Source organism: Panulirus ornatus, chromosome 19 (assembly GCF_036320965.1).
Source record: "Panulirus ornatus isolate Po-2019 chromosome 19, ASM3632096v1, whole genome shotgun sequence".
NCBI classification, from domain to species: Eukaryota; Metazoa; Arthropoda; class Malacostraca; order Decapoda; family Palinuridae; genus Panulirus; species Panulirus ornatus.
This window is the reverse complement of record NC_092242.1, coordinates 7,325,288-7,346,076: the sequence shown is the minus strand read 5'-3', so window position 1 is coordinate 7,346,076 and position 20,789 is coordinate 7,325,288. Positions and strand designations below refer to the sequence as shown.

The window sequence follows — 20,789 nt, the reverse complement described above, 5'->3', positions numbered from 1 at the left end:
CAGGAAGGCAGTGACCAGTGGAAACGATCCATGCTCAGCGGAAACTTGGAAGGATAACACAACAACATTTGTTACCAATGTCATCTAAGCCTCAAAAGCCGCAAGGAACAGATGTCTGACTTGACAAGAAAAGACTCAAGAATTTGAAGAGTGCGTTGCTCTAAAATAGAAAGCTAAAGATCTTGACTCATTAGAAGGAAGAGAATTAGGTAGGATCAAACCAAATACTCTTGGAGAAAAGACCTGGCAGAAAGGAACAATAAAGAAGAGGTTGAATGTCATACATGTTAAAAAAATTTCGAACTTCGGTACAATAGGCAGCACTTGAAAGACAACTGAACATGAGGAAAGACCACAAGACAGTATGACGAGATGCACAGTTTATATAGGGTTAGAGACAGACTTGGGTTTGGAGGACAGTGTGATTAAAGATGTGTGTGCCAGGTAGGGATGCTGGACTAGGATAGGGATGAAGTATGTTATAGAGATGTTTCTAGTGCAGTGGGTGAAGCTACTAAGTATGCGACCAACTAGAAATGTGCTTCCAGTCACATTTAAGGATAACATTGACACGAAGTGAACAGGAATTGTATAATTGCCACAAATGATCTCAAGTTAAATATCTTACATTCTTGTTATAAATTTGAATGATGAAAAAAGTTATGGTATATATATATATATATATATATATATATATATATATATATATATATATATATATATTATATATATATATATATATATATATATATATATATATATATATATATATTTATATATATATATATATATATATATATATATATATATATATATATATATATATATATATATACAATACAATACTATATCTTTCAAAAGAGAAAGGTGTAACAGTACTGACGTTTTTAACAGCTAGTTTGTTTACACTCATTAGAATGAAACTACCTTTTATTTGTGAATATATTGAACAAGTGGTTTGCTCTCTTTCCTTAGAAATATGAAACCTCTGTAAGACACTCAAACTAGTCGAAAATCAAATATTGCACCAAGTATATATGTAACACATGACGTAACACCAGTTACATTTGTTTTAAGCATTGTGTCCGATCATCGCCATATCTACCACCATAAACTTTTTTATATTTATTGTAAGGTAAGGCCAGTATCACTTTTTTATTCTTTATTTCAATTAATTCTATGAGTTTTTCATACTGTAATTTCACTCTTTAAGATAGTTATTTGTGATTGGGAAGATAATCTACTGAGAACACTGAGCTCAGTAAAATATTTTTTCTCTTATTGGTATATCAAATTTTGTTATACCAGCTCATTTGAAAAGAGGCCTTGCAATAGGTTGGTATACAATGAATTATCTTGGTACATTTTGAAAGCAAAATAGGCTCATTTCTGTGCATATTGGGGTTTGTAACAACAAATGGCTACTCACGTTTGTTGCTTGGAAATGGAAACACTTGGTACCTCAGTTAGAATTGGGTGTGCAGCAACAGGTTTTTATAGAAATTATTTGTGTTAAGAGTATTTTTCGACTTTGGGAAAAAAAATTGTAAAAAGAAAGGGAGAGTTCAGTCAGAAAGAAGGATGCTTGAGTGTGTGTTTTGCAACGGTAGAATGCAGGTATAGGAAAACTGGGATTTATTGACTAAATGCCTCTAATCCTGGGATTTTCAAAACATTTACTATTAATAAACTTTAAATATAATGTGATAAAAAAGGCTAAAGCATTACTAATTTTGTTACTATTTAGCATTCTTGCATACAGCCGTTATGAAAGTAATGACATTCATGCCTGTTCACTCACGTTCTTGGACGTGTTCCAAGAGTTGTCGCTGACAGGACATATTGTCCCTTCCCGACTCGTTCATGTAAGATTTTCTTAGGTTTCGGAAATGAATTGGTTTTCACTTTCTGTTATGACAACTGTCGGAACAATAACGTATGTGGATGGCATTAAGGCTGATATGTCTTAGGAATGGTAAGTGCATCTGGGAATTCTGGACCTGTGTAGGAGTATACCTCCAAGGAAGGATCTAAAGAAAAAAGATTAAGAATTCGCCTTGACTGTCGAGTATTCTTGGTGGAGTTGTGTTCACTTAAGAGGACTATAGAGATTTACAGTTGATGAAAACTTTCCAAACCATCATTGCTGCGAATCGGAGCCCATAACTGATGTTTCCTCTCATAGGAACAATGAGTCTATAGTAAACTGGCACTTCATTGTTCTACACATCGTTAAAGAAAACAATCATAAGATGGCAACAGACAGCCCAATTCAATATTCATTAAAATTTTGTGCCGGATTTTTGGCTCTACTACTTCTTTGGATGTAATCATTTTATTCTTCCACCTGAATCAAAAATTAGTAAAAAACATTATATGTCCACTGCAGCCAATTGCCTCGTGGCAATGCAAACTATCGCGCGACAGGAGATAACTGGCCATTACATGTGAAAAGTTGTGTTGGCTTGTTACAAGGGCACAGGTGGACCGGGAAGCCGCTGGGAAATGGAGGTACATGGCAACTTTGCAACGTAGAGAGACGGTGCTTAGTGTAACAGCAATTACTCACAAACTTAAGTTTTTCTTCAATTATATCTCCTTAAGGTAAGATGATGACCTTATTTAGTGATACGGATGTCATTTGTATGAAACTGGATGAGAATCATGGTATTTTATTGTCCTAGCAGAGAATTTCTTTGGTAAAGGACAGTCTTAGGAATTGCTTTCTGCCATGGCATCTCTTGCAACACATGGTGAAGAAGACTGGTCAGTCCTCCACCTGTGGTGTCGTCTGCCAACGTAAGATAACAACGTTGACCAATATGACACACTTCAAAAAAATAATGTCTACATAGAATGCCAAGAGGTTATCCTGTGTTTGTTTAAGGCTAAACAAAAAGAAATTGGCTTGGCAGATATGCAGACTACGGGTGGAAGAGAATATTGTGATGTTAGAAAAATGATTGAGGCAAATAAACAACTAAGGAGATTGATTCAAAACTCAGAGACACCATGATTCAAAAACTCACCTCAGACACACTAATGAAAACTTGTTAGAGTGAATGATAGATTTGGGAGAAATGACGAAACATTCATGAAAGTGGAGAAGAGATAGTGAAAAGTGTCACTCTTATGGAAAGAGACTAAGAAGAAAAAAAGTAACTTTATCTCGTAGAATCGACGTAGAATCGACCAGAGATGTGATTAGATAAATGATATAAAGAAAAGGATGACAACGTCATTGGAAGTACAATCAGTGTGGAAGGTTACACAACAGGAAAAGTTCTTCCTTGATTGGGCAGAAAGGTAAACAAGATTATACCAACTGTACTAATATTTCTAGTTAAGATAAAGCAAAATGGGCAATATTGACTAAAGCCAAGATGCCAAGGGATAATCCAAGACATGAAATAATTGAGGATAGTAATAGTACATAATATGATGAAGAAAGAGAGGGAGGAAGATATAAAACATAAGAACTTGCAGAGATACGAAAGGAAGGTGGAAGATGGATAATAAGGAAAGGTAAAGTAATAAATCGAGACAACAAAGGATTTTGTATGAAGGAAGGTGCAAGGAAGATATGTAAACAACAGTGCAGATAAAGAATAAATTAAGATGATATAGATGTATATACAGGGACTTAGAAAACCAAAGATGTTAGGGAATGACTACCATTTCCGACAGTCTTTTAATGGTTTGGTTGAAATTATTTTTCCTATGGTTTTAGATTTTTTCATGATTATGACTTTTTTCTATCTAATCACAAGTTTTTATGATTTTCTCAACCCACAATCCTGGCTCCCACTGGAAGTCGCCCATTATCATTGGATCATGGGGCAGGAATATCTCTAAAGGTAGCAATTTGAAGAATGAATGAAAGTCAGCATTGTGGAAAATACATCAAAAACCATCAAAAAATATTTTCAGCTTCCAAACAATATCATGTATTGTGAATATTGAATTGAAATAAGATTGCACTACTTAAAAGAATAGGACAGGAAATGAGAGTGGAGAGAAAAGATGAATGGAGGAAAGGGACAAAAGTACCAGCAGAAAAATATAGAAATTAACTTGCTTCACAGAATGACAAATAAAAACAAAAGTTAAACATTGGATACAGTAGAATGGAGAGAAGAGAGTTCAAAAAAAAAAAAAGCCTGGAAATCTATTTGAAATGGAAGGAATGTCAGTAGAGCTTTTCAAGAGGGAAAGACTATTAATTTGGTTTTCCTTTTCTTTTGAGAGTCTCATTAGTAGATCTCGTATGTGAGAACGAGTGTGTTGCCTCTGAGTTACGTTTTTTCCCAGTTTAGAAATAAGAATAGGTAAAACAGATCCTTTTGCCATTGCTGTAACCTGATTTTCTCTTCCTCAAGTTTCTCTTGTATTATTGGTTCTTCCAGGGTTTAGTAAGGATGGAGTTGCTAGAGGATCAACAGCTTCAAGCCAGAGGTACTTTCACTTGTGCAATACACATATGTTTATACTTTGTTCTTTTTTCTAGACCATCTCACATTGAAGAATCTCTTTCTCAGTTCAGGATTGTGAATTTTGTGTGCATAGTGTTTCTCTAGCCTTCAACAGGTAAGCTGACATTTGATCTGATTATAACATTCACCCTTCCACTTTAGTTCACTAAAGATTAGCCCGAAATAACTTCCTCTTTTTAGAAGACTTTTTTCTTTGACTGACATCTATGCTTTCTTGAGCCCTTTTGACCATAAAACAAGGTTTATAGTATTAGTGCCATTTAATTGTGACCTTCAAGAACTCTTATCTCTGATCTTATCTTCTAGCAAGTCTGATTTGAAACTTACTTATGTGATTCCTCCTGTGTGGAAGCTGTTTGTCCTTTTTCCCCAGAGCTCAAAAAGGAGCTTTCAGCCTTAGACATTTACAGGCCAGTATTTTTTTTTTTTTTTTACCATATCTAGATAGTCTTCTATGGGTTAAAGTTATCCAATAACCCCAGTTTCATTTTAGAATGATTTGAATCTGATAGGAGAGCCCACTCCCCCTTTTTTTTCAATCAGCATTATCTATGTGCAGGGATGACTCGCAAATCATGGTCTACATTTATGACATGGCTATACCCTATGGTTCTGGGTATTATTCTTTGGAGAGACTTGGTGTCGAGTTTCTTTCCATTTCGCTAGCAAGTGTTTTTTGCCTTGTGGATACTTATTTGAAGGCATGTCTCTAACCCTCTTCCTTTATGTGCCAATACTCTCATGCTCATGGGACAACCTGTTGAGGGAAGACATATGGGTCTTGAAGGTTAAAAAGCATTTTCTCTCTGAGATAGTTTGCACAATCAATTTTTCTTGATTTTTTTTCATGCAGGATGATTTTGCTATTCTTTTTCGAAAAGCTTTCTTTTACCCTTTGTGGCTGATTACCTTGAATTGGCACCCATAATCTATAAGATATGTAAGCTGTAAGTAGTTGGTAAAATGCCGGTTAGTGATGTCATCCTGTTGGTAGTTGCCTCTTGGCTAATGATAGACCTGAAAGATGAACATTGGCTCCAAATGCCATTACATCATTTGTTAAGGTCCTTGTTCGTATTTTTCCATGCAGTGTATCTCATGCTCAAGGCACACTGCCTTGGAGAGAAAATGGTTTTAGCTTTCGAAACCCACACCTTTTGCATAAAATCTTCAAAGCAAACATCTGGTCCATCAGATTTCTTCCTTTCCTGAAGCTACATCACATGTAAAGATGAAAATGTGGCCTTTTTTGTCCTTTTCTGGCACTACCTCACTGAAGGGGGAGGGATGCTATTTCGTGTGTGGCGGGGTAGCGACAGGAATGGATGAAGGCAAGCAAGTATGAATATGTACATGTGTATATATGTAAATGTCTGTGTATATATGTTTATGTATATATATAGCGTGGGCTATGGATAGAGTTGTGCGCAGGAGGGTGGATGTGCTGGAAATGAGATGTTTGAGGACAATGTGTGGTGTGAGGTGGTTTGATCGAGTAAGTAATGTAAGGGTAAGAGAGATGTGTGGAAATAAAAAGAGCGTGGTTGAGAGAGCAGAAGAGGGTGTTTTGAAATGGTTTTGGCACATGGAGAGAATGAGTGAGGAAAGATTGACCAAGAGGATGTATGTGTCGGAGGTGGAGTGAACGAGGAGAAGTGGGAGACCAAATTGGAGGTGGAAAGATGGAGTGAAAAAGATTTTGATTGATCGGTCCCTGAACATGCAGGAGGGTGAAAGGCGTGCAAGGAATAGAGTGAATTGGATCGATGTGGTATACCGGAGTTGACGTGCTGTCAGTGGATTGAATCAGGGCATGTGAAGCGTCTGGGGTAAACCATGGAAAGTTGTGTGGGGCCTGTATGTGGAAAGGGAGCTGTGGTTTCGGGCATTATTTCATGACAGCTAGAGACTGAGTGTGAATGAATGGGGCCTTTGTTGTCTTTTCCTAGCGCTACCTCGCACACATGAGGGGGGAGGGGGATGGTATTCCATGTGTGGCGAGGTGGCGATGGGAATGAATAAAGGCAGACAGTGTGAATTGTGTGCATGAGTATATATGTATGTGTCTGTGTGTGTATATATATGTGTACATTGAGATGTATAGGTATGTATATTTGCGTGTGTGGACGTGTATGTATATACATGTGTATGGGGGTGGGTTGGGCCATTTCTTTCGTCTGTTTCCTTGCGCTACCTCGCAAACGCGGGAGACAGCGACAAAGCAAAAAAATATATATATATTTATATATATATATATATATATATATATATATATATATATATATTTTTTTTTTTTTTTTTTTTTTTTTTTTTTTTTTTTGCCGCTGTCTCCCGCGTTTGCGAGGTAGCGCAAGGAAACAGACGAAAGAAATGGCCCAACCCACCCCCATACACATGTATATACATACGTCCACACACACAAATATACATAACTACACAGCTTTCCATGGTTTACCCCAGACGCTTCACATGCCTTGATTCAATCCACTGACAGCACGTCAACCCCGGTATACCACATCGCTCCAATTCACTCTATTCCTTGCCCTCCTTTCACCCTCCTGCATGTTCAGGCCCCGATCACACAAAATCTTTTTCACTCCATCTTTCCACCTCCAATTTGGTCTCCCTCTTCTCCTCGTTCCCTCCACCTCCGACACATATATCCTCTTGGTCAATCTTTCCTCACTCATTCTCTCCATGTGACCAAACCATTTCAAAACACCCTCTTCTGCTCTCTCAACCACGCTCTTTTTATTTCCACACATCTCTCTTACCCTTATGTTACTTACTCGATCAAACCACCTCACACCACACATTGTCCTCAAACATCTCATTTCCAGCACATCCATCCTCCTGCGCACAACTCTATCCATAGCCCCCGCCTCGCAACCATACAACATTGTTGGAACCACTATTCCTTCAAACATACCCATTTTTGCTTTCCGAGATAATGTTCTCGACTTCCACACATTCTTCAAGGCTCCCAGAATTTTCGCCCCCTCCCCCACCCTATGATCCACTTCCGCTTCCATGGTTCCATCCGCTGCCAGATCCACTCCCAGATATCTAAAACACTTCACTTCCTCCAGTTTTTCTCCATTCAAACTCACCTCCCAATTGACTTGACCCTCAACCCTACTGTACCTAATAACCTTGCTCTTATTCACATTTACTCTTAACTTTCTTCTTTCACACACTTTACCAAACTCAGTCACCAGCTTTTGCAGTTTCTCACATGAATCAGTATAAGTATAAGTATAAGTGCGTGTATGGGCATTTCTTATCCCTGGGGATAGGGGTAAAAGAATACTATGCACGTATTCCCTGCATGTCATAGAAGGCGACTAAAAGGGAAGGGAGCGAGGGGCTGGAAATCCTCTCCTCTCGTTTTTAATTTTCCAAAAGAAGAAACAAAGAAAGGGGCCAATTGAGGATATTCCCTTAAAGGCTCAGTCCTCTGTTCTTAACACTACCTCGCTAACTTGGGATATGGCGAATAGTATGAAAAAAAAATGGGCATTTATGTGTGTGTATGTGAGTGGATGGGCCATTTTTCATCTGTTTCCTGGCACTACCTTGCTGATGCAGGAAACTGCAATTCCGTATGATAATAATATAATAAGTATATATATATATATATATATATATATATATATATATATATATATATATATATATGGCTCTTTTTACATTTTAGGTGATAACTGCTGGGAAAAAACAGTAGGAGCAGGCAGTGATGACTTACATAGAACCAAACATGGCCACCACCTTACTGGTATTTATACATTTTTTGTTGTTGTTGTTACTATGTCATAAATGTATTTACTAGTAGTCCTTCATGCGTTGAAATGAAATATTGCACACTGTTTGTTTATATGGTATTAGAAATCAAAATACAATGCATCACAAAGATCAGTTATTTTGTTATATATTTATGTATAGCTTGTGTTGAATTAGATTAAACAGCTTGCATAATGCTCTTTTGATACTGAATTTGGCGTCAGATAAACTGCGCATCTGCCTAAGAGTCCATCCAAATTCTTTTTCAGACATATGTAAGTATGAAACCAAAAATTTATATTCCTCACAATAGGCAGTGGGTTGGTTCTTTCGAAAGTCTGTTTTACTGGTTATGATAAATGAAAGGATAAGATGATGTGATAAATGTGAGCATTTCAAGATTCTGAATGAAGGGCCTGTGAGGCTTGGTTGTGGATTGGGTGCTCTGGTTTTAATGCATTGCACGTGACACCTAGGGAGTGGATATGAGCAAATATGGCCATTATTTGTCTGTTCCTGTTGCAACGTCATCAATATAGAAAAAGAACGTGTTAAAAGATGAATAAAGAAAAAGGGTAGACACAAATAGTGATAGAAGACAACCTAAGGACAGTGCTATCATATCCCTTCTGGGAATCATTTGAAAGTGACTCCAGAGGATCATGTGATGGAATTGGAACTTGATCTTAGTGATGGTGGAATTCCAGTGAACTCCAATTCAGAAAATTAAGCAGAGGAAATAGAACTTGGTACTGTATGTTCCAATGATTTTGAGAGAAATGTTGATATTGTTCAGTATTATGTTCAAACAAAAAGACTTCATTCAGAATTGTTTTTGATACCTTAGATTAGGGCTTTGATACATTTTGTAATAAAACATTGTTAGTAGAATGTGCTGAGAAATGTGATAAAGTAAACAGTAAAGAAATACACTTAAGCATATTGGAAAATACTGACATGCCGAGGGAAGTGTAGAAAGAGAATTCCTTGTGTAAATTTTTCCAAAATATTTTTATTGTGACTTGAGATATCAGGGAATGAAACTTAAAAGAGGAATACTGAAGAGATATTTGGAGAGATTGAAAATCAGAGTTAAAGCAAATGAGTTTGATGACTGGTATCATCAAAACTAAACCCAGCAAACAAGTAAAAAATTCTCGTTTGATAGATGTCAGGATGATTCAGGTATCATCCCTCCTAGGTACCTTAATCAGTCAAAGGTAATTATTTCCCTTAGACTACTACAAAATGAGGAAAGTTCTAAGAACTGAACTGAAATATTATGAACGTAAAAAGACTAACATAGAAATTTCACGAAAAGTGTAAATGCAAACACCCCTGGTAATAACATTCAACAGTCCAGAAATCTCTTTTACAAGGTAAATGTTGGCTAGAGGGACAGTGTCAAAACATTCATCCTCATTTCAGTGTTGTAAGTGTCAAATGATTGGGCATGCAAGTAGCACATTTGAGAGTAATTACGGGAACTGTATCATTTGTGGGGAACCCTTCAAGACATACCTTGTATGTACAGAATTACTAAACTTGCAATTATTAAGATAAAGACAAATCCAGTGGCAAAGATTGTATTGTATTTGAAATAGAAAAAGATTAGCATCTGTAAACAATAGATACATGTATATTGCTTACAATGTATGGGTAGGATTTACAAAAGTAAGAGATGTAGACAGAACTTTTTGTTCAAATTTTTAGCAATGCTTTAAAGGGATTTGGTTCTCATGGTTAATTGTCTGTTCAATATTTACAAGCTTCTCAAAATGATACTCCTTCAAGATACCCAGTGCCCTTCAGTATCCTATAGGACAGTTCCTTAATACCTTCCTTGAGTAGAGGAAAAAGAAAACTAAATCTCAAGTTCTTCTCATGCCCCATTGAGTGTATATATTTTGAATGTTATTTTCTGGGAGGAGATATGTCTTAGATGCTTCTTTGGGGGGGTCTGTTGGGATGCTCCCTCCCAGGAGCATCATTTATTCCATGCTGGGGGATAGTCTTCAGGCATGATCCTGAATAAATGCTCATCAAATGCCTATAAGAGCCTTGAAGTCACCTGCCTGTTCTCTAGAGTGAGATGAGGAGGAAAACAAGGAAACAAAAAAACATAGTTCAAGACCAGCTGATTGTAAGATAGGTAGTTAGAATGAGGCCTTGGATAAGGACTTGGAAGATTCATCCCAGTCTTATGCATGATTCTAAGCTTGTAGAATATCAGCAGGGAAAATCATAAGCTAGAGGAACCCCTAGGAATAAGTTCTTATCCTAATTTTATGAAATGTTTGTTTTTCCCCTTACTTAAGTTAACTCAACAGCTCATGAGGAAACCATCAAGAGAAGTAAAGACAAGTGAGGAGTCAGACTCAAAAACATAATTTTTGCCGGCTCAAAGCCAGCTTTTTACTTACTGATCATAATTTATTTCAGGGGATGCAGTGAGAATCAAACAACAAAACTTATAGATATGTCAGGGTATGTTGCATTAAAGGACATTACATTGAGTTGAAACAGTTGCATCAGTTATCTTTGTTTTTGTGATACATGAGGGGCGTCAGGTATAGGTGGGTTGGAGGGGTACATGCATTCACAACTTACCCATAACTTGCTTGGATGAATCATTTACTTGATAGGTGTGATTACTTGATATTTGTATATTTCAGGCAGGTGGAATAGCAGGGACATCAGTAGATGTTGCACTCTTCCCTCTTGACACTATCAAGACCCGGCTCCAGAGTGAGGCAGGCTTTAGAGCTTCTGGAGGATTCCGTGGAATCTACAGTGGACTAGGGCCTGTTGCTTTAGGCTCTGCACCATCTGGTTTGTTTTATATGTTGTTTTTATTAAGAAAAGATTAATTTTTGCAATACTGTGTACTAGCAGTTCACCAGCAAGTTTAATATGTACAGTAAATAATCAGGAACGCAGAGTAGTTCAGAGTGCTGTCATGGAAAAATGTATGAAACATTTTAACTTTATATAGTTATGATAACATGCAGTAACATACCTTATTGCATTTGCATAACAGACCCAGATTTGCTATTTGATATTCACAAGTGTTATTAGGCTACTTCTTATGGAGTCAGTCACTCATCATCCAAGTCTTATGTTTTGTAACTTTTATGGATTTTATGGGAAGTGAGTCAGTTGTTGTTCGCTGATGATACGGCGCTGGTGGCTGATTCATGTGAGAAACTGCAGAAGCTGGTGACTGAGTTTGGTAAAGTGTGTGAAAGAAGAAAGTTAAGAGTAAATGTGAATAAGAGCAAGGTTATTAGGTACAGTAGGGTTGAGGGTCAAGTCAATTGGGAGGTAAGTTTGAATGGAGAAAAACTGGAGGAAGTAAAGTGTTTTAGATATCTGGGAGTGGATCTGGCAGCGGATGGAACCATGGAAGCGGAAGTGGATCATAGGGTGGGGGAGGGGGTGAAAATTCTGGGAGCCTTGAAGAATGTGTGGAAGTCGAGAACATTATCTCAGAAAGCAAAAATGGGTATGTTTGAAGGAATAGTGGTTCCAACAATTTTGTATGGTTGCGAGGCGTGGGCTATGGATAGAGTTGTGCGCAGGAGGGTGGATGTGCTGGAAATGAGATGTTTGAGGACAATGTGTGGTGTGAGGTGGTTTGATCGAGTAAGTAACGTAAGGGTAAGAGAGATGTGTGGAAATAAAAAGAGCGTGGTTGAGAGAGCAGAAGAGGGTGTTTTGAAATGGTTTTGGCACATGGAGAGAATGAGTGAGGAAAGATTGACCAAGAGGATATATGTGTCGTAGGTGGAGGGAACGAGGAGAAGTGGGAGACCAAATTGGAGGTGGAAAGATGGAGTGAAAAAGATTTTGAGTGATCGGGGCCTGAACATGCAGGAGGGTGAAAGGAGGGCAAGGAATAGAGTGAATCGGATCGATGTGGTATACCGGGGTTGACATGCTGTCAGTGGATTGAATCAGGGCATGTGAAGCGTCTGGGGTAAACCATGGAAAGCTGTGTAGGTATGTATATTTGCGTGTGTGGACGTGTATGTATATACATGTGTATGGGGGTGGGTTGGGCCATTTCTTTCGTCTGTTTCCTTGCGCTACCTCGCAAACGCGGGAGACAGCGACAAAGCAAAAAAAAAAAAAAAGAATGGATTTATTCAAACTTTTACAATCTGAAAGTTGGGAAATTCATTACTTTTCATGGCTTCCCTATGCTTATACATCTACTCATATTGTATCAGTCATTTTGGAACATTTTCCTCTGTTTATTAAGGTTTAGATTTCATGGAGATTTTGAAGCTCCCATAAAATTCTATATGTATAGAAGGAAAACAAAATTTACAAGAGTGCATTTGGGTCCCACTCTCAAGTTCTTGGAAATTGACCAGTTTTAGAACCCACCATGGACTGAGTCAGAGGTTGTTTTGCTTGAGGACACCTATTTCTTTCCCCCTGGCAACCTAAGTAGAGGTTGTCATAGGTCTTGGTGTTGTTCAGTCAAGAAACTTTCTAGCTGTCCAGGAATGAGAATCTTCTCTTTAGACATGGCATGTACTGGGTTAAGTTTTTACAATATTTGAAGATTTCTTGCCTTCTATCCTGTATGATATCTTGAGAAACTAGCAAGGTAACCCACTTTCTGAATTACCCAGACACCTTCACACTTTTTTTAAGGAATTTTTTATTTTGGATTAAAGATAAAGATTGGTTTCACTGGCTCAACCATGTAGATAAACAACTGTCTTGCAGGTCTTTCTGAGGGAGCCTTTTGTGAAGTTTACCAATAATATTTGGCATTCTGGAACATTTTGTCAATCAAACCTTGGTCTAGATGATGAGGGTCAGTTTTATAGGTATCGGGCTTCTCTTTTACAAGGTGGAGAATCAGTAATGTGCTTTAGTTATGTGATGGTCACCTTGATGAAATAGAAGTTTTTCTGTAACCCTCCATTCCATTCTGTCATACTTATATAGCTCATAGGACTGACCAATTCTAGAAAGAAAAGTGAGTTTTGAAGAATGAAAACCTTTCTCTCCAGGGTGGTGTTTTGCACCACCTTCCCATCTCTTTCAAAAACTATTTCTCTTAAATCTTATTATTCACTGTTAAGGCAATATCCTTGTTCTGAAGAAATTATGAATAGGTTGGCCTAACAGCCAGTAGAATGAGACATCATCACTTGGACTTCTGAAACTGGCTGTTGCCACGGCTGCTGTTTAAATGCTTTACCAAGGGTAAGATGCATAAGTCACACTAAGAAAAGGGACCGAGGGACTCCTAACCCTCAGCAATCTTTGGAGATTCATTGTTCACAGGACAAGTTTTTTGTTTTTCAAAACCATTTTTTGTATGGAATGAATGTGGAGAAATCCTAAGATCATGTTAGAATTGTTCAAATGATTTTTTATTTTACATTATTGAATTTTACTGTTTTCACAGCGGCGTTGTTCTTCTGCACTTACGAAAGTGTGAAGAAGGTTTTAGGAGTCCATTTACCAGATCACTACCAGACTGCAGTACATATGGTAGCAGCAGCTTGTGGAGAAATGGTAAGTTATACGATTATTGTAAGAGGAACTACATTAAGACAGATGCAAGTTCTGAATTATCACATCCAAGTTTTGCTCCAGTGTTCCCTTCTGCTGTCTCTTTAGTTTTTGAAACTCTCAGTAACTTTCACTTACTTGAACTCTGAGAATCTCACTTAATTTTTTCAAATCACCCGTATAGCGTGTGTTGTGAAACGTGCATTGGTGATCTCTCGTATGTGGCCCACCTTTGGTCCTCCTTTCTTAGAGATTTTGAGGAATCTTTTCTGTAGGCCCTCATCATTTCTAAAGCTTTTCACAGGATGTAGTTCAAGTCATTTCTTACTAAATTTTTTTTTTACTATTCTGCCCCTCTTGTTCTCAAATGCATAGTTTTCTTCCTAATTATTTCATTGTAGTATTTGTTGATTGGACATCTTCCTCTAATGTTATCAGCAGTAGTGGCCCTGAAGGTTTAGTCTTGTTGCCTACCCTTCTCCTTCTCTTTGTGAATTACCTTTTTTCAACTTCCAGCCCAGTTCATTCTTATGCTGACAATTTTTCTTCACACTTTTTAAGTCTTTTTCCATCCTCTCCTTACTGTCATACACATTCATTGACTTAACACTTTTCCCCACTTGCTTTGGACTAGTGCAACATCTTGGAATGAGGAAGCAGTAACCTGATTAAATTCAGCCATGCCAAAATGCAGCTTCCTTTCAAACCTCACTAGTTTCAGAATGTTCAATTTCAAAACATTTCAGCTGAACCATCAACACCATAAACATGTTGGTTATAACCATGTCTTACACTCTATCCTGGAACCTTCATATAATGAATGTTGCAAAATCTCCTTTCTGAAAGCTTGGGGTGTTGTATAGCTGCTGAAGTTATTTTTTCCTTAAACAGCTAATCCATATCTGCAGGAGCCTAATTTGCTCCAGTATGGAGTATTGCTACTTACATACACATATACATATCAACATAAAAATTTTTTTTTCGTACATATTTGCCATTTTCGCGAGGTAGCATTTAGAACAGAGGACTGATCCGTAGGGGGAATATCCTCACTTGGCCCCCTTCTCTGTTCCTTCTTTTGGAGAATTAAAAAAACAGGAGGGGAGGATTTCCACACACACACACACACACACACACACACACACACACACACACACACACACACACCCCGGTTCCCTCCCCTTTTAGTCGCCTTGTATGACATGCAGGGAGTACATGGGAAGTATTCTTTCTCCTTTATCCCTAGGGCTAATCAACATATAGAACAAGAATGGGTATGTTTGAAGGAATAGTGGTTCCAACAATGTTATATGGTTGCAAGGCATGGGCTATAGATAGGGTTTTGCAGAGGAGGGTGGATGTGTTGGAAATGAAATGTTTGAGGAGAATATGTGGTGTGAGGTGATTTGATCGAGTAAGTAATGAAAAGATAAGAGAGATGTGTGGTAATAAAAAGAGTGTGGTTGAGAGAACAGAAGAGGGTGTATTGAAATGGTTTGGTCGCATGGAGAGAATGAGTGAGAAAAAATTGACAAAGAGGATATATGTGTCAGAGTTGGAGGGAATGAGGAGAAGTGGGAGACCGACCAAATTGGAGGTGGAAGGATGGAGTGAAAAGGATTTTGAGCAATCAGGGCCTGAATATACAGGAGGGTGAAAGGGGTCTTAAGGAATAGAGTGAGTTGGAACGATGTGGTATACCAAGGTCAACGTGCTGTCATATGGATTGAACCAGGGCATGTTTTGTGGGGCCTAGATGTGGAAAGGGAACTGTGGTTTCAGTGTATTACACATGACAGCTAGAGACTGGGTGTGAACGAATGTGGCCTTTGTTGTCTTTTCCTAGCGCTACCTTGTACGCACACTAGGGGAGGGGGGTGTCATTTCATGTGTGGCGGGGTGGTGATGGGAACGGATGAAGGCAGCAAGTATGGAAATGTACGTGTGTATATATGGCTGTGTATTTTTTTTTTGTTTTTTTTTTTCATACTATTCACCATTTCCCATGTTAGCGAGGTAGTGTTAAGAGCAGAGGACTGAGTCTTTGAGGGAATATCCTCAGTAGGCCCCCTTCTCTGTTCCTTTTGGAAAATTAAAAATGAGAGGGGAGGATTTCCAGCCCCACCGCTCCTCCCCCTTTTAGTCGCGTTCTATGGAATACATAGGAAGTATTCTTTCTTTCCTATCCCCAGGGATAGGCTGTGTATGTATATGTATGTATACGTTGAAATGTATAGGTATGTATATGTGCGTGTGTGTGTGTTTATGTATATACATGTGTATGTGGGTGGGTTGGGCCATTTCTTTCATCTGTTTCCATGCGCTACCATGTTAACATGAGGTATATATACACATACATGTATCCACATGTCCATATTCATTCTTGCTTGCATTCATCCATTCCTGGTGCTACCCTTGCCCCACAGGAAACAGCATTGCTACTCCCTGCTTCAGCAAGGTAGCGCCAGGAAAACGGACAAAGGGGCTACATTCATTCACATTCAGTGTCTAGCTGTCATGTGTAATGCCCTGAAGCCACAGCTCCCTTTCTGCATCCAGACCTCACAGACCTTTCCATGGTTTACCCCAGACGTATCACATGCTATGGTTTGGTCCAGTGACAGCACGTCAACCTCGGTATACCACATTGTTCCAATTCACTCTATACCTTGCATGCCTCTCACCCTCCTGTATGTTCAGGATTTCATGACCACTGCTCCTACCTCTCTTAGTCACCTCCTATGACATGTAGGAAGTATGTGGGAAGTATTTTTTCTTCCCAATCATCAGGGATAATACCTCAGTACATGTGCATAAAACAGAGTTCTTTAACAGCAGACTTTTAAAGCAAAAATGAGGAAGTAAAGATAGTTTTCATGTGAGAACTTCAAGTACTGGAGGGTGGTGTTAAATAGATAAGAAAGAATTTTTACAATAAATGATAGAGAAGGATGGCAAAAAGTTAGTGTGAAGTAATTTGAAATGAGTACATGGGCAGACCAAAATTGGTTGATGTGTCATAGGCCACAAGTGCAGAATGAAAAACAATATGTGAGAAGGTGACATTGAGAAAGGATGTTCAGATTATTAGGAAATTGGTGTTTGGAGGCTGTTCTTTATAAAATTTTACTTTGTTGTGGGAAAAGTATCAGATATTTAGAGATTAACTAATTTTTGCATGATGAGCGTGTTCTTAACTTTATAGATATGTTGTGGAATCAGAGTACCTGTGGAGTTAGTCAAGCAAAGAAGACAAGCTCAGCTGTTTCAATCTTCCATCAAGGCTTTTCAAGTTATTTTAAAAAATGAAGGATTCAAAGGCCTGTTTCGTGGATATTTCAGTACTTTAGGAAGAGAGATACCATTTTCACTTATACAGTTCCCTCTGTGGGAACTTCTGAAGGGATGGTGGTCAAAGAGACAAGGACACTATGTTGATTCATGGCAGGCTTCCCTCTGTGGAGGATTTGCAGGTATGTTTTGTCAATAATTTAGTAACGATAATCACATGCTGCTGAAACCTAGTGTCAGCCCTCCCTCTGTGGCTTACTTGCAGATGCATCATGTTAATAGTTTAGTTATATTAATTACTTGTCATTAAAGAGCCCTTCTGGGAGAGTGCATTCATTATACAAGTATTGAGAGTTCCATGAAAATAGTCTAATTTTTTTTTTGTCGCTGTCTCCCGCGTTTGCGAGGTAGCGTAAGGAAACAGACGAAAGAAATGGCCCAACCCACCCCCATACAATGTATATACATACGTCCACACACGCAAATATACATACCTGCACAGCTTTCCATGGTTTACCCCAGACGCTTCACATGCCCTGATTCAATCCACTGACAGCACGTCAACCCCGGTATACCACATCGATCCAATTCACTCTATTCCTTGCCCTCCTTTCACCCTCCTGCATGTTCAGGCCCCGATCACACAAAATCTTTTTCACTCCATCTTTCCACCTCCAATTTGGTCTCCCACTTCTCCTCGTTCCCTCCACCTCTGACACATATATCCTCTTGGTCAATCTTTCCTCACTCATTCTCTCCATGTGCCAAAACCATTTCAAAACACCCTCTTCTGCTCTCTCAACCACGCTCTTTTTATTTCCACACATCTCTCTTACCCTTATGTTACTTACTCGATCAAACCACCTCACACCACACATTGTCCTCAAACATCTCATTTCCAGCACATCCATCCTCCTGCACACAACTCTATCCATAGCCTATGCCTCGCAACCATACAACATTGTTGGAACCACTATTCCTTCAAACATACCCATTTTTGCTTTCCGAGATAATGTTCTCGACTTCCACACATTCTTCAAGGCTCCCAGGATTTTCGCCCCCTCCCCCACCCTATGATCCACTTCTGCTTCCATGGTTCCATCCGCTGCCAGATCCACTCCCAGATATCTAAAACACTTCACTTCCTCCAGTTTTTCTCCATTCAAACTTACCTCCCAATTGACTTGACCCTCAACCCTACTGTACCTAATAACCTTGCTCTTATTCACATTTACTCTTAACTTTCTTCTTTCACACACTTTACTAAACTCAGTCACCAGCTTCTGCAGTTTCTCACATGAATCAGCCACCAGCGCTGTATCATCAGCGAACAACAACTGACTCACTTCCCAAGCTCTCTCATCTCCAACAGACTTCATACTTGTCTAATAAGAAACTAAATTCTAAAACATGTTCGTGAAATGTGTCAAGAACTTTTTTCTTTTTTCTATTCCTGGCAGAGGTACTTCTCTGTAGAAGTGACACAGAAATTTTGGTGTTATTTTAATTGAATGTCAATCAAAGTAATAATTTTGATGAGCTTGGTTTTACCGGACTTGGCCTGTTTGAGGTTACACTTCACGTGAAGTCACCTTTGCCGATGCTGTATCATTGGGAGCACAGACTCATGAAATAACTTCTCACCCCAGAGAAGGGCACATTTCACTTCTGCTAGAAGTAGTGCAGCCTTAGAGTGCAGGAGATCCTTGGAATTACTACTACTTTAAAAAGAATTGATCCTGAGGTAATTATGAATTTGTGTGCTATAATCAGAACTTGTGTTTCATGTGTTCTGTGGGAATGTACTGATACATTGTTATTGCAAATGACACTTACTTTTTGGTGCAAAATAGCCTAATTAAGTTAGAGGGGGTTAAGGCCAAGTAAGGTTGGGATCTGTTAGGTTGAATTAACTAATTTTAGTGGTAATAGATTAAGAATCCAACCAAACCTGATCTAACCTGGCATATTTTACATGCAAGATGAAATTCCTGTATGTAAATATCAGAATAAAAAACTAGAAAAAATTTGATAATTGCAAAAACTGTAGATTGATGAATCCACAAATAAAGTGGCACAGGAAAATGTATAATTGCCTTAACTCTTAATTTGGGACTAACAGAAAAGCATTAGGATGCATGGCCCTATGGAAAGAGGACAAGGTAACACCAGGACTCTTTTTTAGAAAGGGTTCATTGGGTATTATAAATGAATGATTATTACTATACTTGATCGCCATTTCCTGCATTAGAAAGGTAATGCCAGAAAACAGACGAAGAAAGATCCGTTGCCTCATACACTTACATTTATACATGCATGCCCATACATGTACATATACTTACATATCAACATTTACACAAATACAATACATATAGTTACGCATACACAACCGTGTACATATATACACATGTACATTTTCTTACCTGCTTGCCTTCATCCATCCCCGGTGCCACCCCACCCCACAGGGAACAGCATTCTTTTGAAAAGAATATTGTGGACAGGGCAGGAGAAAATCCTTAACTTTTCCATAAATTTGTCATGAGCCAATTGTTAGTTAAAGAGCAGCTATTTAAAGTGTCAAGGATTCAAAGAGAAAATTCTTGAGGATGTTATGAGGATATGAGAGAAACTGAAAACGAGTTCAGAAGTGTTTTCATGGTGGAAAACACTGTAACCCCACGCCACTGATATGGAATTAGGTGAAGGTTGTAGAAAACATTGAGATAGCTGTGGTTTTAGGGCATTACACTTGACAGGTAAAGAATGGATGCGAGTTGATGTGGCCGTTCTTTGTTCCTGGCACTACTTCTCTATCGTGGGAAACAATGATCAAGTATGAAAAAAATCTAGAAAAGGTATGAACAGAATACTAAAATAAGCTGATTCATACATTAACAGAATACTAAAAGTTCCTGACTCATACAAAGCTCATGGTCTTAATGGGATTTCACTTAATGTGCTGAAAGTGTGTGCATATATGCTTGAAATACTGTTCATGATATTACCAAAATACTGTTCAAAATATCACTAAAGAGTGGCAGAGTATCAAGGGAAGGGTAAACGTCATGCCTGTCTGTAGGAAATGAGAACGAGAACAAGAAACAAACTACAGACCAATCTTGCTGGTGAGTGTGGTCGGTAAGGTTCTAGAAAAAATAACTAGAAAGCAAATGGACGACTTTTGATAGAGGAGAAACTACCTAAGTGAAAAATAGGCTTTGGATAGAGGAGAAATTACCTAAGTGAGAAACAGCACAGTTTTAGGGAAAGGAAGTCTTGTATACCTTTTGATTTCTACAGGAGACTGTCTTCTTTCCTCGACAAAAGGGAAGGCTACTTGGATTGTACATGGACTTCCAGAAAGAAAGTAACACTGCATTGCATGAGAGGCTGTCTAAGAAGCTAGATCACCAGGTAGGAATAAAGGGTGAAATCCCTTCAGTGGATAGATTATTGGAGTGGAAGGGAACAATGGATGCGTGTCAAAGGAGCCCTCTCCTAATGGTTTGAGGTGACTAGCAGATTGCCACTGTGTTTTAGTGTGGGACCATTACTTCTCTTGATATATGTAAATGACTTGCCTAAAGGGATGAATTCCCATCTGAATACTTTTGAAGACAATGCAAAGGTCATGAGGGAAGTGAAAAGTGATGATTCCATCAGCAAACAAGTTGAAAAAAGACTCCA

At 38.5% G+C, this 20,789-nt stretch overlaps 1 protein-coding gene across 5 annotated transcripts in view; it reads left to right on the top strand.

Moving 5' to 3' along the window:
- The first annotated feature begins 2,455 nt into the window (after nucleotides 1-2,455).
- LOC139755362 (mitochondrial S-adenosylmethionine carrier protein-like) overlaps nucleotides 2,456-20,789 on the top strand; it is a 30,265-nt gene continuing 11,931 nt past the window's right edge. Inside the window, exons 1-5 of one of the 5 annotated variants that reach the window (XM_071673543.1) lie at nucleotides 2,456-2,604; nucleotides 8,191-8,268; nucleotides 10,949-11,105; nucleotides 13,705-13,814; nucleotides 17,017-17,284. In XM_071673543.1, coding sequence (XP_071529644.1) covers nucleotides 8,230-8,268; nucleotides 10,949-11,105; nucleotides 13,705-13,814; nucleotides 17,017-17,284 — 574 coding nt within the window. In that variant the 5' untranslated portion in view covers nucleotides 2,456-2,604; nucleotides 8,191-8,229. The other 4 variants (XM_071673542.1, XM_071673544.1, XM_071673546.1 and 1 more) reach the window with 4 other exon arrangements.